This window comes from Podarcis pityusensis (genome assembly GCF_964106645.2).
Source record: "Podarcis pityusensis genome assembly, chromosome: 7".
Lineage (NCBI taxonomy): Eukaryota > Metazoa > Chordata > Lepidosauria > Squamata > Lacertidae > Podarcis > Podarcis pityusensis.
The window spans coordinates 42,574,011-42,601,092 of NC_138031.1; the positions used below are offsets into that span (position 1 = coordinate 42,574,011).

The 27,082-nt window shown below is 41.5% G+C and overlaps 1 protein-coding gene across 4 annotated transcripts in view; it reads left to right on the plus strand.

Moving 5' to 3' along the window:
* The window catches only part of GAREM1 (GRB2 associated regulator of MAPK1 subtype 1), a 77,355-nt gene that overhangs the window by 40,441 nt on the left and 9,832 nt on the right, over positions 1-27,082 (plus strand). For 3 of the 4 annotated variants that reach the window (XM_081014426.1, XM_081014427.1, XM_081014428.1), the window contains 2 exons: positions 14,887-15,017; positions 22,878-24,056. In XM_081014426.1, coding sequence (XP_080870552.1) covers positions 14,887-15,017; positions 22,878-24,056 — 1,310 coding nt within the window. The remainder of the gene's footprint in view (positions 1-14,886; positions 15,018-22,877; positions 24,057-27,082) is intronic. The other variant, XM_081014429.1, reaches the window with a different exon arrangement.

Genomic DNA, 27,082 nt, shown 5'->3' on the forward strand with positions numbered 1-27,082 from the left:
TTCCCCCCTATGCATTTTAGAATAGCAGGATCAAGAAAGGTACTTATCTCAATGCATCCCAGAAACCGTTTGTGCTCCCCCTACTATTTTCTAAAATCTATTTGTGTAGAGATCATAATACAAGCTGCAGTGAGCAAAATATAGGCTTTCCACAGAGTGCTATATTAGCCCGAGTTCATATCTCATAACCTAAGACGGCTACTCTGTCTTGGTTAACTGTGTGTTCATTCAAGAAGAAACGCTTCGGGAATTGGCAGTGTACACGACCGTACTAAAAGCCTACAGCTTAAAGCTCACAGGTGACAAATCTCTGGGAAATGAAATTCTGGTTCTCTTGATAAGTTCACAGCACATGATTTCTAGCATGCTTGAATAATTCCTGACCGTGACACAGCTGCTTCGCGGCCCACCTGAATATGTCATTCTGAACTCCTTTGTCAAGTAATTTCCACTCTGTCTGGCACTGGATGAACAAATATCTCACGCTGCCACAATTCTATTTGGGTTGAGAAGAGTTGAAATTTATATAATATTCTTTTCTCCCTGATCTAGAGCACAGCAAGTGTCACCAAAGCTACTGCTCATTGTGTACTTGGGAGCAAGTATAGTTGAAATAGGTGACTGAATTTGAATCACGTGTGTATATAATCAGGACAGATTTCTTTGGAATCAGTGGGACTTGCTTCCACTTAAAATATTTTTGATTGGATTATTTGCATCTTACGGGTCTTATTCTTAATTTGATGGGATAAATTTAAGGCAAAAATAATCAGACATACATTTTAAAATGCATTATTTAGAAGGCACCTAACATTTCTTAGTGCCGTGCAAACGGTTTGTAACCTAAGGATAAAGACAAGGCACATTGGTGAGGAAGGGAGAAAGAAAGTATAAGGGGAGAAAGGTATTAGCCAGGTGAACTGATGTGTTCTAAGGAGGCACCTAAAAAGGGCAGCCTAGTAATAAGGAACTGCAAGGGGAAAGGGGTGTAGGTAAGGAATAGAGAGGTTGTGTTTTATATAAGCATTTATTCATTTTTATTAGTTCCATATCGTGCCCTTCCTTCCAAGGGGATCCCCAAACAGCTAACAACAGAAAATAATACAAATGATAACGCATCAGTCAAAACATACTATAAATGACAGCAGTTAATATCTTCCATCAATGCAATTGACACCTTCTTCAGTTATGCTCCCACGGGCCTGGTAAATATACCGTATTTTTCGCCCTATAGGACGCACTTTTCCCCCTCCAAAAATGGAGGGGGAAAATCTTGTGTGCATCCTATGGGGCGAATACAGGCTTTCGCTGAAGCTTGGAGAGCGAGAGGGGTCGGTGCGCACCGACCCCTCTCGCTCTCCAGGCTTCAGGAAGCTATCAGCAAGCCTGGGGAGCACGCGGGATTTCCCGCAGGGCTCCCCACGCTGCGGATAGCAGCCTGCCGCCCGGCGTGCAAGGGGCGCCCTGAAGCAGAGCGCCCCTCGCGCCAGGCAGACATCGGCCAGCCCCACAAACTCGGGGGACAGCGGGGAGGCGCAGCGCCCCCATCCTGCTGTTCCCCGACCTGGTTTTGGGGGGGAAATAAAGGAAAAAAATTTTCCTTTATTTCCCCCCCAAAAAACTAGGTGTGTCCTATGGGACGGAGCGTCCTATGGGACGAAAAATACGGTAGGTACATTTTAACGTGCTGCCTTAATATAGCCTAGGTGGGGGAATGCCTGATTTTCACCTTGGTGGGAGTTGTATAATCAGGGCACCACCACCAAGAATGCCCTGCCCCTTCCTGATCCTGCTGATGGGACCACCCAGGGCCTCTCTCTCTCAATTGTAAAGTCTGGGTCAGAAAGTACAGGGGCAGGTGCTCCTTCAAATACTTTTGTTACTGCCTTTTATTCTCTGCTGAATTAGTTGTGTTGTGGTTCCATTTGAGTCCTTGGATTCTGACCAGGAGTGGGAAGCACCAGAGTATAAGGAGGAGAGGGGAGGGGGATGAGACTATGCAGCAGCATCCAGCAATCTCTCCCAGGGACAGGTGGGGAGGCACATTTCTCGGGTTTTCTGCCTCTCCTTAAAAGTTTGATGGGAGAACTTGTTGGAACAACGTTACAGTTCCCATGCAGTCTTGGACCTCTTGCTGTAATCTTGGACTCTTGAGCCTTGGCCTTTGCCCTTAGATTGGATTGTTGTTGCCGTTCCTCTGCATTGTGAGAGCACCTGGACTCAATTCTACCCTTTCCTAGTTGCTGGGTTTGTACTGTTGGACTGATATACTTCCTTACTTAGAAGAAAACTCCTCGGTTGCCTGGTTTTGGATAGGAACCAGAGCAGGTTCTAGTTTACACTTCTCTTAATATGCCTTTTCTGTATTTCATTCCTGTCAGTTTCTTGACTTTTATACAGGATCTTGGAATCTTAAAGTTTTCATTTGAGTAAAAGAACCCAACATACATAATAACCTAGTTTCTTGTCTGCATTTCTAGAATGAGAGCTTAAGCTGTGTCCCTCTGTCTCTGAAATGAGGGGAATGAGCTCGGAATCAGGAATGTTGTGGAGCATGGTAATCTTGTAAGATGGAAAATGCTTGAGGAAAAATCTGTTTAATCAGAGTGCCAATGCATGAAACAAACTGAAGTTTTGCATGGTCTATAGATTATGTGGCTAAAAGCCAGAAAGGATGAATCAACCAAAGTAATTCTTGACATCTTAGCATTAATGGATTTTCACTTCATTAAAATGCATATGTGTGGAGAGAGAAAATAAGGCAGTAAATTTGAGAATGAGTACAAGTGCATTTTGTATTGACTACAGTTAAAAAGACACCACCCAGCATTTGAACCCTTGTGTTTCAGCTCTCCTTGAAATAAGTAATTGATTCTGTAGAGGAATGCCAGCTGCAGTTTAATTTCCCTAATCAGTACTACAGCACTGCCAAGTAGCTGCAATGCAGTTAGCAGAGAAGTAGGTTAACTACACCTCTGGTCTAGTATGGTAGGCAATTTGGTTCAAGAGTAGCTTAGCACATCATCTGTGTTTTTCCTCTCCACACAGGCACTCATGAGAGCACTTCTAGAGGAAAAGTCGCATCTGAACACATATGAGAAGCGGGTGGCACTGTGGGTTAAACCACAGAGCCTAGGACTTGCCAATCAGAAGGTCGGCGGTTCGAATCCCCGCGACACAGGGTGAGCTCCCATTGCTCGGTCCCTGCTCCTGCCAACCTAGCAGTTCAAAAGCACGTCAAAGTGCAAGTAGATAAATAGGTACCGCTCCGGCGGGAAGGTAAACGGCATTTCCATGCGCTGCTCTGGTTCGCGAGAAGCGGCTTAGTCATGCTGGCCACATGACCAGCTCCCTCTGCCAATAAAGCGAGATGAGCGCCGCAACCCCAGAGTCAGCCACGACTGGACCTAATGGTCAGGGGTCCCTTTACCTTTACCTTAGGTTAACTACACCTCTGGTCTAGTATGGTAGGCAATTTGGTTCAAGAGTAGCTTAGCACATCATCTGTGTTTTTCCTCTCCACACAGGCACTCATGAGAGCACTTCTAGAGGAAAAGTCGCATCCGAACACATATGAGAAGCAGATCTTAGGTTTAACTGTTTTGAATATTTTGAATATTATAAATGCTTTGTGGAGCAACTGCAGGTATTTCTTGATGAGACTGATTATCTAGATCCACTACAACCTGGGTTCAGACCTAAATCCATAAAACTGACCTGGGCCAGTTAGTAGGAAATTCAAAATCAGATAATCTGTCTTTTGAAGTGTTGAATCCTTGTTTTGTGTTTTCGCCCCGTTGAGAGGATGATCAAAAAGAATGGTCAAGTAATCACTTCTAAATCAGCCACAAGATAACAACCCTGAATATTATCAACAAACAACCATGCTTTGGTAACCATAGCAAGCTTAATTATCCTTATTTGAACTGCAGGAATTTCCACTAATCTATAATCTATCTTGAAATTCTAGTCACATTCTCTTTTGTTCATGGTAAACAATAGCCTCTCCTTTTTGCTTGTTAACTTGTAACATTGCTATAACAGAGTCATGTATCTCCTCATTGCTTTTGTAATAGATCATTTCAAGTTTTGGACTATTGTAATTTGACTATGTAGAATGAGTTAAGCATTGGAAGCTGTCTGCTGGGTTTGATTTATGCCTCTGAAAATATTGGAAACAGCTGACATTCAAGAAAAAAGCACATCTAGAATCTAAAGAAAGGTACTCAGTACTTCCTCATGGGATATTCATTTCCTCCCCTCTCAACATTTAGAGGTCCTATGATATTCTCACTCTTATAAAATCAAGAGTTGTGGAATTTCTACCCTCAACACACCAGTGCTTAGTGTGAAATTATTGTAAACCATCTTAAGCTTTCTTCTCATTTGTGTAATCTTGCCTCAGAATCTTGAAGAATCAGATCCTTGTGGATTCACAAAATGAGCAGGTGGGTGGTCAAGCATACACAGACCTTTCTGTCCCAGGGGAGGGACAATGTATCCTTGTGCAGGCTGGTATGCCAGTGATCATGTGTCATGGATGTAGGCGGGCGGGAGAAAAGAGAAGAATCTCTCTCTCCTCTACAGGCAGGATGGAAGTAGGTTCCTCTCCTTTCCCCACACGTAGTTGGTTAAGTGGTTTGTGGTCAGTTATTCAGTTATTATCTCTAGCAGCCAAGTTGTTGAATGAATCTCTGATTATTTTCACCTGTTCATTTTTTATAACATTCCCAGCTTCATTAACAAAAGCTGCAGGGACACATGTTTTGATGGTTTAAAGACCAACTGGAGCGCAAAACCTCAAGACATTTATACAATAAAACAGGGTATTTTTTTGTTATTTGTTTTGTATTCTTCTGCTATTGTATGAGCCATTCGGTATGTAGAAAATGTGACCTAATCCCTGCTTTGTTAATGAGATATACTTCAGAAAATGCGGGTTTCTCCTTTGCATTGAGCCTGTTGCCTTTGCAATGCAAACAAATCTACTTGTTTCAGATTCCAGTATTAATTTAGTCTTCAGTTTTGCTCTCTTTTTTTCCATCTATGCTCCAGATAGGCACCCTGCCTCTCCCCCTACATGTAAGTCCAAATACTGTAGTGCCTTATTTTTTAAAAAGGGAATTCTGTGTTTCATTTAAGGGTCATTCCATAGCAATTGATCCAGCTTTTTTTGTAACTTAAATTTAAAGTAAGTTCAGCATGTGATATATAATACTAAAGCTCATGAAGTTCTGAAGAGACTGGTGTTTTTAGTTTTGACATCTATCAATTATGGGCTGAGTTTTTAAGGTTTCTGTGTAGTCCAACAAGGCCAAAATTGTCAGTTTTTTGAAATTTCAACCTCTCATAACTAAAAAATGGGATGAGATTTTTAAAAAACCCCTAAAAATGTTGTTGGATCACAACACCTATTATCCTTAAACAATGGCCATGCTGGGCCAGGGTTGATGGAAGTGAACATCTGAAAGGCTCCATGATGGTACCCCCACCTTAGAAAGAAATTACCATCTCTCAGCCATCAACCAATGTTACTAAAATGACAAGAGGTCCACTGTTCTTATAACTAAAAATATGACTTAGCTTTTTAAAAAACAATTCCCTTTTAAAAACCTGACCTAAATGGGCTTAAGAAGCATTTCGTAGATGGAGCTTCCACTCACGGAAGGACTTCTTTCATGAGTGCAGCTCTCCTTCTGTAAGCAGAAGTGGGAAACAAGCAGTAGATGTTTGATTACTTAGATTAAAACTATCATGTGTTACTGCAAGATCCTTGCAGTAGCAGAGAAATATGATAGGATTAGATAGCTTCATAATTATTTTCCCTTTCAAATTCTCATGAGAGTTTTCCAGGGCTTCTTGTCTAAAAAAGGAATATATATATATATGGAAGTTGTTAACTTCTTCTGCAGACAAATAAATGTCTTGTAAGCAGAATTTCAAGGAAGGCAAATTACCTGATGAGAGATACAGATGGAACTTTCTGACTTACCAGATAAAGCAGAAACTTCTGTCCATTCTGGGTGTATTTCCTAGAATCTTGACTAGTTCCAGAAGCTGAAACGAATATATCAGTAGCTTGTTTTGTGGATTTTAACTCCATGGTTCTTGGACAACTTTTGAGGTCACTGGACAAAATGGTGATTTCTTCAGAATAGGAGCCAGCACTGCTGCACTGAGCATGCCAAATCACACAAAGGTTGAAATATTATGCTGCAGGATTTCTCTTCTTCCTTCATCTCCTTCAGGGTTGGGGAATGTGTGAACCACAAGATGTTGTTGGACTACAATTCCTATCAGCTCCAACCAGCATAGCCAGTGGTCAGGGATGATGTGGGTTGTTGTCTAATAATGTCTTTGGGGCCACAGCTTCCACTCCCTGGACATATCTGAATCATCATTGGAGCGGTGGAGGGATGGGTAGTCAAGAACATCCAACTTTTACATGCAGAATGCCAGCGGAATTCATTAATTACCCCAATAATTTTCTTTATAGCTCCTCTTTCTCCATTTCTTCTACTGTTGCCATTTGCAATATATAAAAAGCATGTCTGATGTGCTGTTAAAGTAATTCAAACATGCCTATTTGCACCATCCTATAAATGTTGTCATTACATTTTTATTTTTATTTTTTTAGTGGAAATACTTAATAGATGCAAAGAAGAAGCAACTTGGTACTTTTTGTGAGCTGGCTGGTTTATATTCTGGAATAATACACTTTAACTCTGCACAGCGAGGTGAACAAGGTTTTGTCTGGCTTTGAGATTCTGTCTGAGGTGTTTGACCAATGGAACACAACAGTTACTGGCTTCCAAAATCATGTTGTGGTTCTTTCTGAGTTAATATGTTTTGGGGTTTAAAATTTCCATGATACATGAGCATCTAATCTAAGGAGTGAAGAAGTCAGGGCAAACAGAGATTCCCCCCTCCCCCAATACATGTTAAACTTGTTCAAGGTTTACAGGAAGCTCATGTTGTAAGTACAACATAAGTCTTAAACCAACAGCTATGCTTATCTTCTTTGAAAGTCCTTGTTCTGTGTCTGCAAGTCTGGTGGTGGTAGGTTGTTTTTTCCCCTGACAAGGAACAAATGAAATAGCTACATAGTGGGTCCCAGCACCTTTGCATTCTACTTGTCTTGAGGGATATCACTTGTCACTCTTACCATATTATTTGTAAAAGAAGAATGGGAAGTCTCAAATTCTCTTTTGTTTCTCAGGTGGGAGGATATCTTGCTGAGCTCAGGAAACTGGTATTTTCCCCAGTTTTATTTTACAGGTTGATGATACTAAGTTACCGGTCTGCATGCGTTTGACAGCGGCTTCTGTCATAGCTCTTGGCTCTCCTGCGTCTTTCTCACCCTTTTCTTAAACTTAATAAGTTTTAAAACTTACTGTGAGTCTGGGCACACTGCAGAGTGCAGTGCTGGTAAAACCTGATCCACTCAACATCTTAATTTTGTAGGACAGCTACATATATAAAATAACATATGTGAAATTGTGCCATGGGACTTTGTCCTGAGTTGTTTAAGCGCCTAGTGATGCCCCTGCCTGTTGGTTTGTGGCAATTTTTTATCTCATTACTCCCGAAGCCCGGCAAGGTTCAGGAGCTGTAGGGTGTGCTAACCTATGTTTGAGTGTCACCCACCTAATAAGGGTGTCCTACCCATCCAAACTAACCAGCTGAATGCTTCTGGGATAGGGAGGAACTTACAAGTAGACCCTGACTGAGATTACTCCACCTTGCTCCACCCCTGGTCTTGAAATATGGGGCAGTTTTGTGTGACCCTGGGTAGCATGAGAATTTAATTCTGTGTTCTATTTTAGGCCATTCTTCCTACACAGGAAATGACCTCTCGATTTGTCTGCTGATAGTGTCCTTCCCACACCAAATTCATGGAAGCTTAAGCAATAAAATTGTGGCCTTGGGGTGTAGGAGTTTATGTGCATGTGTTCCCTGTGCTTTCTCTCCCTGCTTCAACTGCAAGTCGGTTTTAATTTTGTTGTGGCTTACTGTATTTAGTATTAAAATTCCTCTGAACTTTTTTGTCTCTTCTCCCCCCCCCCCCACCGCCTCAACACATATCCATGTTTTTGCTGAAATGCCTACCTGTGTACATTTTTGGTTCCTTCCTGCTCAGGTCTTTCCTCCACTCCCCAGCAAAAACCTAGAACTGGTTAATTTCCTTGTCTATACTGGAAAGTGTTTTTAATTGTACGTGGAAACACAACTTTCACAGAGAGAAAGCATTTCTGAATTAACCATTGGAAATGTGTTATCAACAACTTTCCCCAAAGTTCCACAGAGCCAGTTGTTGAACTATAATTTGCCTTTTTCAAGCTGTATACATCTTAGCATCTGAAATGAAATATGGGGACAAGTTGCCAAAGGTTAGCAATGTCGTATCTTTGAAAATGCTTCCTCCCTTCCTCCATCCATAGCTCCACAAATTTTGACTGGCCATCAAGATCCTGCTCCAAGGGCACATATAATCTTGTATCTGATGTCATACTGATCTCCCAAAGGCAAGAGCCTCTAAAATTCACAGCTGCCTTTAAGTTCTTGTTTGTGTTTTAATTGTTTTTGCATTTTCTGTTTTAAATTTTATATACACATACATGCAAACATACAAACACACACACCCAATAATTAAATGATAGCACTCATATAGGTACTTTTCAAACTAGTCACAATTATAGGGGCTGCCCTGGGGTGAATTTTAACACTCAGAGCAGTACACCAAAGTCTAGCTCAGAGAAACGGTTATCATCCCATCCCTTCCCTTCCCATACCAAGAGATGAGGTTTCTGGGGTTCCAAATCTCTTAGGAGTACAATTTACATACAGCTATGCAGTGCTTTCTTCTTTAACTCGTTGGCCTTCAGCCTGCTCTTTATGTCTCTCTTCTGTGATACACTGAAAGCATCATGTTTTGGAATAGTTGGATAAAGCGTTATACATGGAAAGAAGTAGGGTCAAATAAACTGTTAAAACAAAAACAAGATTAAAGGGAGGGGGAAATGCAGTTTCAGATGTCAAGTGCTATTTTGTGTTTCTGTACCTTGTTGGCTTTAGATGTTAACGCTCATTGTCAGGATGCCTGTTTTGCAAATCTCATTGGCAGGAGTCCAATATAATGCATCATATTATTAAAAAGCGAATGCTCGTCTGTTTCTCAATTAGTTTGCAATCGTGGCCAAACCAATCCCTCAAGGCAAAGGCTGTCCAGCATTCTTCATGCTTATTAGAGGAAGACTCTAGGTGCCTTCAGCCAAAAAACTGGTTGGATAGCTCATATCTACAGTGAAATTTATCTGCTGCTTGACCTGCGTGGCCACTCTGCACTCTCCATGTTGCTCCTGGGCTTCCTCCAATCCTTGGACCTTCCTTAGAATATTTGGACTCCTTCCTAGTTCTCCAGCTTCCCTCACAAAGCTGCCTCTGTCCCAAAGGCCTGTGTGAAGTATAACTCCACCCAAACAGAAAAATACCTCATTCCCTCACAGAAGGTAGACAGCTTTATTATCCCCTAAGCCATGGATGGGAAACCCTTGGCCTTCCAGATGTGATTGGACTGCATCCTCCCATCAGCCCCAGCAACATCTGGAGGGCTCTCCAACCCTGCCCTAAGCAGATTGGATGTTCATGGACATTTTGTGACAGCCCATCAACTCAGCCAGTCTCTGTTAGAGTCTTTGCTACCACAAACACAATAAATTGGAAGCCCTTAGAAGCCGCAAGTTCATCTTCCTGTTGTTAATGAGTCTGTCCCTGCTTACGTTTGTTTCAAACTCAGAACAATACCTTATGATGGTTCAGATTTCATAGGGAGGAGTGAGATATGAGGTTTAATAGGTTGAGACTTGTTACTCAGAAAGTAACTAGATATTCTATGCCTGCTTGCTATGGCACTGAATATACATATATCTGTGAAGTGGTGGGGAGAATGACTTCTTGCAAAGTATATCAGAGATTCTATTATTTGTATTATAAGCAGCAAGTGCCCCCCGCCCCCGGTTTTCAAGTAAAGGCTATGAAGCAATTCATTCTGTCCTTGTGCTGTGTTCATGAGATGAATCCACTCCAATACTTAAATTTAGCCCTAAGTTGGCAGCAAAGCTCAGAACTCTGAATTAAAGGTTTTTCCATTCTTCCCAATCAGTGCCCAAGGCGTGCAAAGTTTTGTGTGACAGTGGAGCAGCTGAACCAATGGCAACCAGAGAACCAGATAGCTGATGTTTCAGATCAGGGAATAGCCAACTGCAGGCTATGTATTGCAGACCTCCCGTCTAGATTCCTATGTATGCCACATCCCCATGACCTCGCAACTAATCAGTCAAAAGTGTAGGTTAGGAAAGTGGTGATATTGCATTAGGCCCAGGCTTTCATTTTTACTGGGGTGACAGCAATGAAAGGCTACTTAAGAAGTCCTTCTAAGTAACATTTCTGCAACCAAGGTAATAAATGAGAGCCTAGCACCAGGCAGGAAAACTGCCTTTCCTGTTGGTGCCTCATTGTCTTTTTTCTATGTTCCCTTACTATCCTTTTATAACCTCAGCCAATGTTAAGAGGGCTTGTCCTGCGGGATTGGTTAAAGTCATGTAAAAAGATGGTTCCATGTTCTTCCAGCTATTTTATTGTAAACTGTTATCTGAAACAGTTTTAAAGTGTCTTAAAATAGCTTCTAAAAAGATCCTGTTCAAATGTCAGTTCTAGTGCTTATGTAGCCAAAAAAGGCACCTCCCACGCACAGGAAAATGCCATGATTTGCAGAAGTACAAAATCTGGTGGAGGAGGGACCTAGTCAGAGTGGGGAACAGAAGAAGCCAATAGGAACCAAATGTGTTCAATGACCATGGAAAGTTGACGGTTGGGGGTGAAGCGAGGGAGGTGGATGGGAGAGGGGAATGGAACAGCATATGGAGGAAGGCAAGGCTGGCTGGCTGGCTTCAACACTAAACATAAATTGTGACATGCTGCAACATCACGTTGCAGGTCCCAAACGTAGAGAAATGTGCATAGTCACAATTCTTACATCTATATTTTTATAATGTTTATCCAGTGCATTCAATGAGTGTTAATAATTGTCTCATCTCTTGAGTTTTAGGAGTAAGGAATAGATTCATTGCAACTTGTTTTGCTGATAGAATCATAGGATTGTAGAGTTGGAAGGACCCTGATGGGGAAATGTTTCCCAGATTCATTCTACTGTGGGTGTTCTATGAGGGAGAAATGTATACAATATGCATGCTACAAAGAGAATATAAATCAAACACTGCCTGTGTTCAAGAATACACAGGAGAACCTTTTTTAAAATAAAAAATACCTGTTTTAATGTATGTACACACTTTAGTATGGCTACTGGGTTTTAGAATGCTGAATGCTGGTTAAACTAGAATTAATTTCTTCCCACATTATAATGTACTATGAATACATATTGCCAAAAACTATATAGCCATATAGACTCTTTTTTGGAATTAAATCCTCCCATTCAGTAAATTTAAAAGCTTCCTCCTTGTGAAACAAAAGCAGTCTTTTACATGGGGTTTCTCTATGTACATATTCAAACATCCTGCTTTTCGAAAGCAGTTCTTCTTTCAAGGCTTGCTTGTTCTATCCAGAGTTCCAGGCAGAAGCAGAAATGTTTACATAACTGTCCCTGTCAAATGGAATTTTTTACTATACAGCATCCTACACTTCCACCGCAGCCTGTTTAACATGGACCAGGGTCAAAACCTGAAAGGCACAGAAGAATGCACAATAAGCAAGATGTCAATGAATGAACTAAGCCATCGTATTTTAAAAAGGAGGCTCTGATGTAGGAGTAGCAAACTCAGCAAGACTTTTCAGCAAATGAATAAAAATCAGAGGAAGTGGGAGTTTGCTGTCAACCCCCCAACTCTGTCCTCTGTAGCATGGCATCAGTACACGGAACAGTTGCAACAATTTCGATATATATTTGTATGTATGTATTGTGTGTGTGTGTGTGTGTGTGTGTGCGCACACGCGTGCCAAATATGGTGCAGTTAAGAGTGGGTGAAAGCAAATTGTTTGCCACATCAACTTGGTTCACATGATACAGTAAACTATAGCTTGCTGGAATTGTGCAGGCTCCCAGAGAGCAGAATTAAAAGTTGGTTGGAGCTTGTGGTTAATGAGTGAGTTTTAACCATAGGCCAGGATTCAGACGACTCACTATGCCAAATCTGGCATCTCTCAGTGCAGCATGGGAGCAAAAAGGACCAGAGAGGAGCAAACAGCTGTGAGCTCGTCTCTGGGAGCCTGCATGTTTGCACAGTCTTGGTAAACCATACTTTGGCTTGCCATCTTGTGAGAACCCGTCCATAGTCCCTGCTGTACAATGCCATATGTGGTTACTTTTCCATACCTGTGCTTCCAGAGATACAGCTCACCCAGAGACTTGAAGTCCCATGTACTTAGCATAGCCATGCAGGATTTCTTAAATAGGAATATTTGCTAAGTGGGTAGTCTGTTTTCACTCAAAAGAAGAGGACAGTGCACTTCTGCTGTTTCCCACAGGATTTTCAATCAACAACAGTGCCTTTCAAATACTTTATACGCAATCTGTATTGTATATCTCTATTTTTTTCCTTTATATTATTATCTGCCAACTAAAGGTTCATGGCACATAAATGAGATTCCACACTGAATAGAAGGGGGATTTGGTGCTGGATTGCTGTGAACATGGAAGCACATTTGAAATAGCGTGCTTGGGGAGAGGGCTTCTGTGTTCGAATCCTGCTTGCAGGTTTCCCACAGTCATCTGGTTTTGGTCACTATGAGAAATGAGAAGAGGATATGCTGGACTAGGTGAGCCATTGGTCTGATCCAGCAGGCTCTTCTTATGTTCTGTATGTCAGGGGAAAACAGCAAAAAGCTGTTGTTGTTTAGTCGTTTAGTTGTGTCCGACTCTTCGTGACCCCCTGGACCAGAGCACGCCAGGCCCTCCTGTCTTTCACTGTCTCCCGCAGTTTGGTCAAACTCATGCTGGTAGCTTCACGAACACTATCCAACCATCTCGTCCTCTGTTGTCCCCTTCTCCTTGTGCCCTCCATCTTTCCCAACATCAGGGTCTTTTCCAGGGAGTCTTCTCTTCTCATGAGGTGGCCAAAGTACTGGAGCCTCAGCTTCACGATCTGTCCTTCCAGTGAGCACTCAGGACTGATTTCCTTAAGAATGGATAGGTATGATCTTCTTGCAGTCCATGGGACTCTCAAGAGTCTCCAAACACAGTTCCAAAAATGAACATAGAAATTAGTCCTAGGATAGCCAACTGTTTTCAGCATCTTGGGGAGCATGGTAATCTCAAGTATTGTTTTTGCAAAAAAAATTAATCTGTTAAATTAGTGTAGAATAATAACATTCCAAATAATATTTCAGATAACTGCTTGCACTTAGGAAGTAGTATTGAATTAAGGTATGTGGTAAGTTGGGGTGGGGGCTGGGGGTATATATACCTATATGAAAAAAAAGGTTTAAATTATTGGTGAGTTCATGACTGCTACATTCTACCGCACACTATTGATATTTTAAGTGCATGTTGCTGATAATTAGTTTCTATAAATTACAGTCACGGATGTCAAATCCACAGTATTGCATTGGTGGTACTTATTCCAAATTAATCTTATCATTTGATAAGCTTATCTTCATTGATTGATATTGTGTCCACATTATAGCAAAGCTAGTACCATGGTTGAATTGTAGGAATTGATTCATGCAATGCTGTATATCAGTTTCATGTGCTGACTGTTACCACTGATAAAATGTTCATGTGAATAGGCCCCAAACAATGGTGCTTTTACCATCCAGATCTTATTCCAAGCAAAAGTAAATCTTTACCATACATTCCCAGTTTGTATAAAAACTGTATTGTGCTAGTTCTATTTGGTTACAGCAAGACATAATGCAATTAGGTTTTATTTAAATGAACTTCCCGTATGTGACCCCAAATTTATATACAGAGTATTGGTATGTGGAGCAGATAACCCTTTGTGAGTATTTTGTGATGTCAACAACAGGCTTTATTTCCAGACTAGCTTGTACTGCCCATATACAGTAAGTATCAAGCATGGGAAATAAAGACTTTGGTTTCCCAAAAGCCATCTTGCTGGGATCCTGTTCTCCATATGTTTTGGACTACAATGCCCATCACCCTGATCATTGGCCATGCTGCCTGGGGCTAATTGGCATCGTACTATAAAACAACCAGAAAGCATATCAGTGCATTGTGATAAACAGTAATAACACTGCCTGTTTTCACAGAACTCTAGTGACTTGACAGTTTAACCTATTATGTGACCATGGGAGTGGCTTCAAAAATGCAATGTTTTGTGAAGCAGCAGAACAGAAATTCTGAAAACTGGTGAATATCCCTAAGCTTTGTGCCCCTCAAAAGGGGCTCTTGGGAACACTGTGAATTGGCCAGTGAAATTTTTTCAGTTCTTACACATCTGTGCTTTTCTTTTTCTGGTGTATTTTCCTATAAAAATTGAGTTTGTGGTTTTTACACATAAAGTACTGTAACGTGTTGGGAAAAGTTCTAAATGTGCAGAAATCTGTGTGTAATTCTACCATGAGAATGCATTCATGCTTTCAGTCCACTTCCAGAGAGCTCGCCTGTAAATTCTATTAAATTTCACGTCGGCCCACACACATTCTTCTAATTCCGGTTTAGCAAAGCTTGGTAACTCTTTCCTTTTCAGGTTCGCAAAGAGTTGTGCAATCTGTTCTTCCATTGCCTAACTGTTAATAATTGGAGGAAACTGACCAAGTTAAATAGCGTAGGGAATGCGTTAGCAGTTGCCACAGAAACAGCCGTCCAATATAAATATCTTATTGCTCTTCTATTTTATCATCTGTTTTCAGGGCAGTTTAAGCTGTTGGAACAAGACCGTGATATTAAGGAGCCAGTGCAGTATTTTAACAGTGTGGAGGAGGTGGCTAAAGCATTTCCTGAACGAGTTTACGTCATGGAGGAAATAACATTCAACGTTAAGGTAGCCCCTAAACTAATATTTATCCCTAGTGAAATGATTTATGGTTAAACCCTTTTTATATATATACATGGCAGTTGAGCAACTGTGCTCTGTGGGAGAAATAATTTTGGGTTACTGAGTTGTCTTAGTCTGATGGTATTTAAACTGCAACTTACTGTGTACATTTCCCCCAAACCCATCCTGAAATCTCTGTGAATCAGTGCGAGATATATACGAAGACTTTTTCAAAGAGGGAACCACCTTCAATAAGCAATGTTCTTTTCCGATCTGTTTAATTGCCTCCAAATTTTAGACAGAGATTCTTTTGTTGTTCACTCCCCTTCCCTCTCCCTCCCCTCCGACCCCTTAGATTTTAATTGGTGAAGGAGCAGCTGCTTCATTCACTCCACAGAATGTCTTAGGCTACATAGGGGCTGTATGGACTATTATTGAAACCCCTCAACACTGGTGAAGATTATCAGGATTTACATGGAAACAGAAAGGACTAATGATTCCTTGATTTAAAATCTATGCAACAGCCACGAGAAATAACATGATTCAAATGAAATGTTGTTGTTTTCTTTAAGCCCTGCAAATAGGGAGGCCATATCACTGTCAAACAGAGTAATGTCAGAAACTACTACCCACATAAATTCTGACTGCAGTGTCTGTAGACTGTTCCTCTCTCTCTCTTTCTCTTCCCAATCTTGTATGTTAGAATGACTTCTAGCAGTTTCCATGTTTGTTCTGGATTTACCTTAACGGTTAAATACCACAAGCTATTTCCTGTTGCCACAATCACTTTAGAAAAATAAGTAATTGTTTTCTAGGGAGCTGCACATACTGCATGGGCCTATCCAAGATGGCGGTCTATCACTGTGTAAGGGCAGTAGCTCAATGGTAGAGCACTGGTTTACATGCAGGAAGTTCCAGGTTCAATCCCTGGCACCTCCAAGTAGGACTGGAAAATGTTCCCAGTCTGTGAAACCATGGAGGGCTGCTGCTGCCAATCTAAAGAGTAGTGAGCTACATGGATTGGCGGGTTGTTTAAGTACAAGGCATAGTTCTATGTTCCTATGTACTTTGGATGTGGCTATGTATGCTTGACCTCTCATTTGAGCAAGTTCATCTATAGTCAAGATAACATTATTAATATTCAGGAAAATTTGAGAAGAGGGTGTAACATCTAAGTCAGAAAGTTAAGCATGTTAGAATTGGATTTGGCCCTGTTGATCTTCAGGTTTATTCCCCCCCCCACACACACAAGTTTAGAGAAAAAGCCAAGTGAGTCTCATGGGAGTTCTAAATGGTGCCAACTGGGAGATCTCCTGCTAGGATCTCTTGGGTTATGTCTGTAAAACACACAACACACAAATCTGTGTACATTGATTCTATATTAGATGCAGAACAGAACAGCATACTCTGCACTTTGGGAGATTATAATGACCACTAATATGTCTGTGTTGGTATTCACACACTGAACTTACATTATCATATTAGTGCAATAATTAATTAGGAGTATGTAACTTCCCAAAGCTGCAAGAGCACTGTCTGTTTTCCCCTATTTTAGAAGCTGAACTATTCATGGTGATTTGGTATAAAGTGCAGGAGGACATTATATTTTTAGCAAAAAAATAATAATTGGCAAAGCCATTTGGGCATTTTCTAGGTAGAAAAATTGATTTTCCAGCCTCAGTTTTACAGCTCCTCATATATAAGGCATGAGAGGTGCACAGTGAACACCTTTACAAATATTATAAATATATTGTTTTGTCCTCATGAAAGTCCTGTAAGATAATATAGGCAAAAGTATATTCTATCACCTGCTACCTGAGCCTTTTAACTGGCAGTACAGGCATTGAACCTGGGAATGAGCTACAGTCCCTCAGCAAATCACAATTTGAGGGTCTAGAATGTAACACCTGAACATGGCAACTATTGTTGAAGATAGAAATGGAGAGCCCCTGCCAAGATGATATTAGGCTAGTGAGACAAATAGTTTGACCTGATATAAGACAGCTTCCTCTTTGCTCATCAAACTATGGTTTGCAATCCTGGTTTGGAGGGATTAATTAAACCACAGTTTGCCAGTTAGGATGTCACAGAAAACTGATTTGAGGAAACCAGGTCTTCTTTTCAAGGTGCAAGTGAGAAGGAAGAATCAATTTTTCTCATCACCTATTCTTGAACCATATTCTAACTAAATAATTTGAAGAGCCAGTAACGTGATATCTGAAAACAGCTAAATTGCCAATGATCAAACTTATGATAAAATCTTCCTGTTTGGTATGCCCTTTATAGTCACCAGAGTTGTTAGGAGCTAATTTCCCACACTGGAAGGCTATATTTGGATCCCATCTCAACTGTGAAGTTTATTTGGTGACTTCGGACCTGCCATTATCTCTCAGCTTATACTATCTCACAGGTTTTGTCATGTGGCTAAAATGTGACGACCTCATGAATAGCAGCCCTGAACCCCTTGGAAGAACAGAGGGTTACAAATGCAACCAATACATCAGGTTAATAGGGTTGAGTTAGGTGTTAAATCTGAGGCCAAGACTCAAATCTGCCAGTTAGTTAAGCCCATATGTGCATCCTATATGTGCAGAAGTGTCTAGCCTTTGGCCTTCCAGATGTTAATTCAACTCCCTGATCACTGGCAATGCTAGCTGGGGCAGATGTGAATTGGACTCCAGCAGTACCTATTCCCCCATCCCTGCTCTAGTGCAATGCCTGAATCGCAAAACTGGCCAGATGGGAATCAGTGACATGAATCATACCCAAGTCTAATTTAAGTTACTGAGTGTTCACCCATTCCACATCTCTTTCTTGAAAGCAGAGTTTGGGGCTGCAAGTTTTAAACACACACACTCCTTCCAGCATAGTGGCAGAAGAAAATGAACTGGAGCCTCCTGATCCTGGAGGTGGTAATTCAATAGATTTATTCTCTGAAGTAAAAGGGAAAAGTTGTTGAGGATTCTTACCCAATAAGCTAACTGCAAGATATTTCAGGTTCTCTGGGTAAAGCTTCAAGTCCATGAATGCAAATATTTTCAGTACACTGAAGCATTACTTTGTTGATGCAAAATTGAATCCAATTTTTCTGTGATGTAGTCTCATACAGTTTGCCTCGAGACCAGCAAGGGGCCCTAATCCCAAATTCAGCTCTAAAAATATGTTTCCAAATGTACGGGGAAAGAGGAGGCTGGAAACTGTACAGTAAGGCAACAAAAGGAGTTATTCTGCAGCCGAGACTCCAGCGTGGGAGGGAGGAAGCAGAGGAGTCAGACCAAGCACACTGGGACCTTGATCTCAAGTTGTGACCACACTGCAAACACTTTCAGAACGCTGGAAGGTATTAATAGAGGTCTTTGACCATTGCAATATAATGCAGAGGTGGTGGCAATGAATGCACATCATCACTTCTTCTGAAGTCTCTTATGTGTACCACCACAAAAGGAGGAGATCCGGATATGAGGGTGGCTGCGCTAAGTGATGTGCTCATTAATGCCATTGGCATGCCAGAGGGTGGAAATCCTAGACAAAGCAATTAGCGTTGCAGTTCTGAGCTATAGTTCCCCATGGCATTTCTAAGCACAACTTCACTGGGTTTGTCTTTGGATAGCAGTTGTAGCTTAAGCTGGAGAGGAGTTAGATGCCATGAAGCATAGTTTAGAAGAAACTTTGCAAATGTCATTTTTCTCTACCCAGTTAATGTACTTATTGTTAGATGTTTTAAATACTGTTTAGGAAATTAGGTTTCCCTGATACCTAGCATTTTATTTCAGTTCATTATACACACTGCTGTGTAGCCATAAGATAAATTGCTGCAGTCACTTAATAGCTGGCTGAGCCTGATATCTGTGGTAGTGCAGAACTGTATTTGAACTATGTCAGAAATTACTAATTTATAATGCTTTACATATCTCTTTTGTCTCTGCCATTAATAAATGAAAGTTCAAATGAACACCTTTTTATGTGCACCTTTGCTTCAGAATAACAAAACTGACATGAAATTACTGCTCTAAGCAAGGGACTTTGTCTTCAGGTGTTAAACTAGAGCAGCAACAGTCTTGCCCATCCTGTCAAATTTGCAGTACAAGGACTTGCATATCTTTGCACTCAGATGTGTGTTGAGTTCATATATATCACCATAGAGCAAGTGTGCAAGCTGCCTATTCACACATGACATAGACCATGCAAAAAGAGGAATCAGGGGCCACTGATTTCTCTGTTGCTTCTTGTTTCTCATGTGAGATGTCACCATGTGTGTAATGCAAAAATGTGAGGAGAGGGGAGTGTTCTGCAAAGTTCAGAGTGTTCTTATCTCCAGTTGATATTACTTAAATTGAAACTAAATCCCATCTTGGAAGTCTACATCACGCAGGATATCTGTCTTCAATGAATATTGTATTTCTGTAGGAAAATGTGTACAAAACATGTGAGGGCTTTTTGAAGGGGGGGGGACACTCCACGTGCCTGTTCTACCATGTCTATGTTTAATTTAAAAGACTAATGGGTCCAAGATGCCCCTTCTCCTTGCAGCACTGATGTTCATGGAGCAAATAAGTCTTGTGTGAAGCAGCTCTAGAAGTGTGTGAGTTTGAGTGAGTGTGTGTGTGTGTGTGTGTGAGAGAGAGAGAGAGAGAGAGAGAGAGAGAGAGAGAGAGAATAGTTAATCACGGTGTGAAATCTACCATTGTTTAATATTAATGTTTCATAATACTGCCATGGCATTGACCTGAATTGTGAATGAGTATCACGTACAGGGAAATCCTGATTGTTTCCTGGATTAGCTCTATTAAGGATGTGTAGATTTGAACACAGCGTTTGAATTACTTCCTCTTGGGAAACTCTGAAAGTGCAATACTAGCCAGGCATGCTGTTCATGCCAAAGTATTCAGCTTTAAGCACATGCATAAGATGCATCTCCTCCAGTTTTGTCAAGTTGTTATTCACACTTAGCAGGGGCTTTGCATGTTTTTGAGGGTAGACATACACTACAGAACAACACTTGCACCAGTGGAAAGCTCTGCTGGCATTGATGTTCTACCAGCATTGGTGCTCCATCAGCAATGTTTGACCAGGAGAGAGGAGGGAAGCGGATAGTGCCGTGGGTAGGTGTAGGCATGATACAAAGCCCCTTTGTTTCCCTAGCATGGTTGCAGTAAAGTTCATTTAACTATGGGGCTGGCACAGTTCATTCCCTTCTATTTTAGTCAGTGGAGGTAAGATTCCCATAGGGAATTGGATGTGGCAGTCTCTGTGCAAACAGATCTCCAGGATATTTCACCTTATCCCCAAACAGAGTATAAACGCGAGTTAGGATTGCTATGCTCATTGCTTATGTGGTAGCATGCAGTTAACAACTAGAAATACTAAGAAGCAGAAACTGAATGCCACTCTGAATATGAGCAGGCTTTTGGAAGAAAAGGAATATATTATGCTGTGTTATTATCTGTGTTGGAAAAGCGTGCAACCCAACTCTCTGATCCATTGCACTGGAGGGAGCTGGATGGGCCAAGGCCTCCCTCTGCCTAGACCAGAATCAATAGGGTGGCAGCTCATTTGTTTCCCATGCACTCTCTAGCACAGGCATGTCCAAAGTCCATTTCAGGGGCCTAATCCGGCCCCTGGGGTAAAAGCCTAAAAAAAGCTTAACAACTTTGGTCGGCCCTCCCTCACGGCCCTTCACTTCATCAAATCTGGCCCTCTGGACACCACTGCTCTAGCATAAAATTCCAGGTCTCCTAAAGCTACCAGGCAAGTTGTTAATTACAGGGGTGGGGTAGAATCACACATACATACATTCAAAAACATTGGAGGGAGTACTGAAACGGGTTGGGGAAAAGGCCATCATTTTTGTCCTATCTCATGAATTCAAGGTGAGTTTATAATATATTCTTAATTTTCTTTTTCACATTCCTGTGTAATATGTTAAGCTTGACAGTAACTTGCCTAAAGCTACGCAGATGAATGTTATGGCTCAGCAGAGATTTGAACCTGGATCTTCCATGACCAAATCTGGCAACCGTTTGTGGGTGGGGGGGATGTATTTTCCTATTGGGAAAAGTATAAGTTATTTGTGATTTCTTAACTCTGGCAATGTGTTTGTGGGAGGTATTGCGAACTCAATATTTTTGCTCACTAAGGAACAATGGCCTCAGTAAATAGGAAAGGGTTGACAAAGGACTGGAGAATGTATCAAGAGCTAAAAGTCTGTAGCCCATTTGTTTAGTTTGTGTGGATGCAATTAATATTATTATTTTGAATTACATGAATATAGTGGATGCCCGAACACGTCTGATGGGTTTGTTCTATTCCTTCTGCATTCCATTTGTGCAATTTCCAGTGTGACTGGAAGGAGTGGTTCTTAGGCTGATCATCAGATTGGGATCTCAGTCTACACTTAACTCAGTAACAAAAATGTATATGGTGTAAAAGAGCCGACGATTTTAGGTGGTACTCTGTTAATGTGTGGAAATGTGATGCTTTCTCACATGCCATGCTCTTGGAGCCCTAGCCATTACTAGCTCCATTCCATTTCTTATTTGTTAGCTTATATTTATTTCTTATTTTTAAATTTTTGAATCTCCTTCCATATAAGTCTCAGGGTGATTTCCAATCATACAATAAGAACAGGTTTAAAAAGCAATTGAGAAAAACAAATTAAAATTAAAACATTTTTTGAAAAAAATTCCCTATTTATTATTATATTTATAACCCATCCTTCCTCCAAGGAGTCAAGGTGGCATACAAAAATATGGTTCTTCCACTCCCCATTCTATCTTCACAACAACTCTGTGGAGTAGGATAGACTGAGAGACAGTGACTGGCTCAAGGTTGCCCTGTGATCTTCATGGCTGCATGAGGATTTGAACCCTGGCCTCCCAGGTCACAGTCCAGTGCTTTAGCCACTACACCACACAGTACAAATATACACCCAAGGCTGAGCCTTCCCCGCATCCAGCTGAAGAAGCTTGCCTCTTACACTCTTAAAGAGTGTAGACCAGAAAAGTGGCAATCTTTCTATGAAATTGCAAAGTTTCATCAAGGGGAGGCAGGCTCTGCAACCTAACTTGTGCATTCAGTATTGCTCACTCCTGATTCTCTGTGACTCTTGGTTCAGCCGTGTAGCTTACCACTTGGCTACTTGCCTTGGGATAAGCTGCAATTCCTCCAGGCCATGATCAGTCCAAGTAGTACGCTCTACCTGTCACCTTTCCTACAACAATAGAATTTGATTGTTTCCTGGGCTTAGGAAACACTAGCATTTGTAGCCCAACTCTCTGTCATCTTCACTGATAGCACTTGTTTTAACCTCCTGCACACACACTTCATGTTTTAACCTCCTACACACACACACACACACACACGAGTATTCAACCATTGTAGTACTCCATTATGTCCTTGAAGCACAGATCCACGGCAGAACTATAGAGGCTGCCTTAAGCCAGAAAAGAGAGAATGCAGCTGGCAGCTGCCACACTGCCATTCCCTAGTTATGGGAGTGGGGTGAAAAATTCAGCAAAGTCAGAGTGACTCAGTCCTAATTTGCAAGGCTTTGCGGGGGGTGGTCTTACTCTGTTCAAATGTTTGGTTTCCCTACATTAATTGCATTGTTTTTATTCTTTGGCTGGGGCATAATTTTTTCCAGGATATGTCAGAATTGCCTGTGTACATATGGATTCATAGAATTTCATATTCAGTAAAGAAATCAGGTTGGTTGTAGAGGAAATTTAAATAAGACATTTTAAATAAATGTTGATCCGTTATCTGCAGTTTCAATAATTTTTAATTTGTTGTTTCTGCAGCTGTTGCTTTTATGCTTCATGTTTGAAATGACTTATCTGGGCATCTCTTAAATTTTCTGTGCTACAGGTGGCTTCGGGCGAATGCAACGAAGACACCGAGCTTTACAACATCACCCTCTGCACGGGAGACGAGCTGACGTTAATGGGGCAAGCGGAAATCCTCTATGCAAAATCTTCCAAGGAGAAGTCACGGCTCAACACCATCTTCAAGAAAATCGGGAAGCTCAATTCCATCAGCAAGCTGGGCAGAGGCAAGATGCCGTGCCTGATCTGCATGAACCACAGGACCAACGAGAGCATCAGCCTTCCTTTCCAGTGCAAGGGCCGCTTCAGCACGCGCAGCCCCCTGGAGCTGCAGATGCAGGAGGGCGAACACACCATTCGCAACATCGTGGAGAAGACGCGGCTGCCCGTGAATGTGACTGTGCCCAGCTCTCCGCCGCGAAACCCTTACGACCTGCATTTTGTCCGCGAGGGGCACCGCTACAAGTTTGTCAACATTCAGACCAAGACTGTGGTGGTTTGCTGTGCGCTGCACAGCAACAAAATCATTCCCATGCACTTCCCTTTGCATTTGGCTCTTCCAAAGTTCACGCTCCCCGAAAGCCTTGTGAAAGGGGAGGTGGGTCACGAAGCCTTTGTCAAGCACTGGTTCAGTCTCTGCCAAGAGCAGTTTGACATAGACGAGTATTCCCGTGGCGTGAGAGATGTGAAAGCCGACTGGAATGAAGAGTGCAAAAGTCCGCAGAAAGCCCGGCCCCACAGCCACAACCACATGCCAAACTCTCTTAGCTACGCTCGGGACGAGTTGACGCAATCCTTCCACCGCCTCTCGGTTTGTGTTTATGGAAACAACCTCCATGGAAATAGTGAGGTGAACCTTCACGGCTGCAGGGACTTGTGCAATGAGTGGGCTTTATTCTCCCATGATGCCCTGCAGTGCCAGGACTCTGGCGATGGCAGCAGCGACTACCTGTTCCCTGAAGTTTGTGAAGAATCGTTGTGTTTACCTACCAAACCGGAACTTCCTTATGAGGAACTGTGGCTGGACCAGGGGGGTGGGAAAATGAATGATCAGCCTTTCACTCGCTCACAAAGTGAGAAGAACAAATGTGACAGCTATAGGAGTTCTTTCCGGTCCAAGTGTGGCAATTCTTCTCTTCCAGCACCTGGGCCTATAACAGTAACATCAAAATCTCCAGAAGTTTCCCTACCTCCGCCACCTGTGCCTCCTAAATCAGAAGCAGTAAGTCATGGTCTTTCTTTTTTCTAATAAAGTGGGTGATGGTAGATCCAGATCATAAACTTTAAAGTGTTGATCTGGATAATGGGGTGAACTTGATTTCCTGACCCAGGATTGCAAGTCCTACTGTCATAATTGTGAATTCAGATGCTTTGGGATCCCCCAGATCTGCTGCAGAAAGAATTATTTCCTCAGTTGGCCCATACCCATTTCATAGTTCTTGAAGGCTTAAGTACAATCCTGTATATATCTACTTAAAAGTATACCTCGCTGAGCTCAGTGGGTCTTACTCACAATAAGATGGGTATAGGATAGCAGCCTTGGTGTTCATTTCCCCCCCTCTAGAGTTTCCACTTTTCTAGATCGGTTTGGAAGTAAACCACATTTGAGAACAGGATTTTATTGCGTCCAATAAAAATGTATCCCTGTAGAGCATGCATTTTTCTGTGCATTGTGCAACTTCACATGTAAATTTGAATGGAGAAATGTTTTTTTGCTATGCAAAGAATTTTTGCCATTTTTAATGGTGAGATGAAACTCGATGCTGAATGAATATGTCCTCCCAAGAACAAAAGGTTACCAACTTGGAACCTGCTTAATGCTCCTGGGGAAGAAGAAAAATGGAGAAACACTTGAGTGATGGAAATTGACTTAGCAAATTGAACAGGCAGGTTTTTTGGGGGTTTTTTAAAAAGGGGTCTCTATGTTGCAAACGGTAAGTATTCCATGTAATACTTTGCATCAAGGAACAGTATGATTAAAATTGCATTAGAGCTGAGCATATGTCTGGTGTATGGGTCAAAAAATAATATGCCCTGAATGGAAAAATCAGCAGTAGAAATCAATAAAATGGTGGAATTAAATAAAATATGGCGTAGAGATAGACAATGGTTTTAAGGAGTTAAGGGTCACTGGAGACTCTTTTTTGGCAGCGTACGTGCATGTGTTGTTTTTTTTTGTCCCAACATTGACTCTCATCAGACAGATTTTCGAAAGTATGCATAATGCTACAAAACTGAGGTGAAAGTAAGAACAGAAAACTAGTCCAAAACTAGGTCTGGATCAGACCCTAAGCCCATCTAGGCCTACATCCTGCTTCCCACACTGAATAACCAATGCCTGTAGGAAGGCAGCAGGCAGGTCATGAGAACAATGGCTTTCTCCCACTGTTGTTCCCCAGTATGCTCCCTCTGATGCTGGAGCTAATATATAACCATCACGACTTGCAGCCATTGATATCCTATCCTGAATCTCCCACCATTTGGTGTCATTGGTTGGCTCCAGTTTTTAATATGAGGAGAGAAACCTTTTTCTCTATCCACTTCCCCCACACTAGTCTTTCTCCCTCTCTCATGTCCCTTCCAACTTGCCTTTTTTCAAAACTTAAAAGCCACAAATGTTATAGCCTTTCCTCATAGGGCAGTTATTCCAGCCCTGCACTCATTCGAGTTGCCTTTTCTTCATATTTTTCCAGCTCTACAATATCCTTTTTGAGAAGTGGCAACCAGAACTGTACACAGTATTCGAAGTGTGGCCACACAATAAATTTGCCATTACAGTGGTACCTCAGGTTACATACGCTTCAGGTTACATATGCTTCAGGTTACAGACTCCGCTAACCCAGAAATAGTGCTTCAGGTGAAGAACTTTGCTTCAGGATGAGAACAGAAATCGTGATCGGGCGGCGTGGCAGCAGTGGGAGGCCCCATTAGCTAAAGTTGTGCTTCAGGTTAAGAACAGTTTCAGGTTAAGAACAGACCTCCAGAACGAATTAAGTACTTAACCCGAGGTACCACTGTATACCTGACATGGAATTTGCCTTTTATACAGGACACTGGGTAGGCATTTTCATTTAGCTATCCTCCACACTCTCAAAATCCATTAGGCATGTAGAAACTCTTAGACACATCAAAAATATTTCCCTGAATTATATAGCCATGGTGTTGTAGCATATTGTTAGCCTAACTTTAGAAGTTATTTAAATATGCCTTGGTTTAATGAATACCAGTTGGTAGTCGCACGCTAAAAAAAATACATGTTTCTGGAGGTAAAGGCATTTCTCTATATATTTGGTTTAATGCAGTAAGTAAGACTCTTGTTTATTCCTGGCACAATATTTACAGAGCATGTTTGCTTCATTTGTTACTGCTGAGGATACATTTTTTACTCTTAAAGCTTCAAAACAGTGCCCTATGGAGCCTTTCTTGGTACAGGACGGTCTTCTGGGTTGAAGTTCTCTCTAGGACTGAGCTACTTCTTCACAATGAATATGTAGACAACATTTTATCGCACTTTATAAAAGCATTATTATTGCTCTGCATACCATACTGATGCTTGAGTCGGAATTTAATCAATTTATTGCAATCTAGGGGGCAACACTGAAAGCTCATTGGTGCTATGGCTGAATTCAGTAACAGCCACAAAAGAAAAATCATTTAGATTTTTTTGCTTGGGAATTGAAGGCCTCTTTAAAGATTAGCTCCTCACATGGAGGTCATCAAAGTGCTATCCTCTGGCCCCTCACTTCTACTCAGTTGACACAGCATTGCCTTGACCACTGTACAGCTAGTACCTCTGTACCCACACCGGTCACCCCTATTATTCTGATGCCCTGCCACAGGTGGGATAAATTGGTCTTTGCCAGGAGTTTCCACTTTGTATTGTTTTAGTTTTACTATCTCTGCTTTTTGTGTTTTAAGCTCTGTTTTGGTGTTTTAATTGTACATCACCTTGATGTGTAGAAGGTGATTAATAAATTGATGACGATGATGCATAGCTGCTTGCACAATGGCAGGTCTAGTGCTGCATTCTGGATACATAAAACATTGTAATATCTTGAAATAAGCATTAAAAATCAAAGCCTTGTATTCACTGTTAGTATTCACAGAGGGAGAAATTCTCCCATTGTTGTAGTATGCTATCTTGCACCTTTTAAAAAAACAAAACAAACAACTTACAGTTACAAAACCTGCAATCACAACATTGAAGGGTAGTTACAACCGAAATGTGCAGACTGTCTTGCCTGGTTT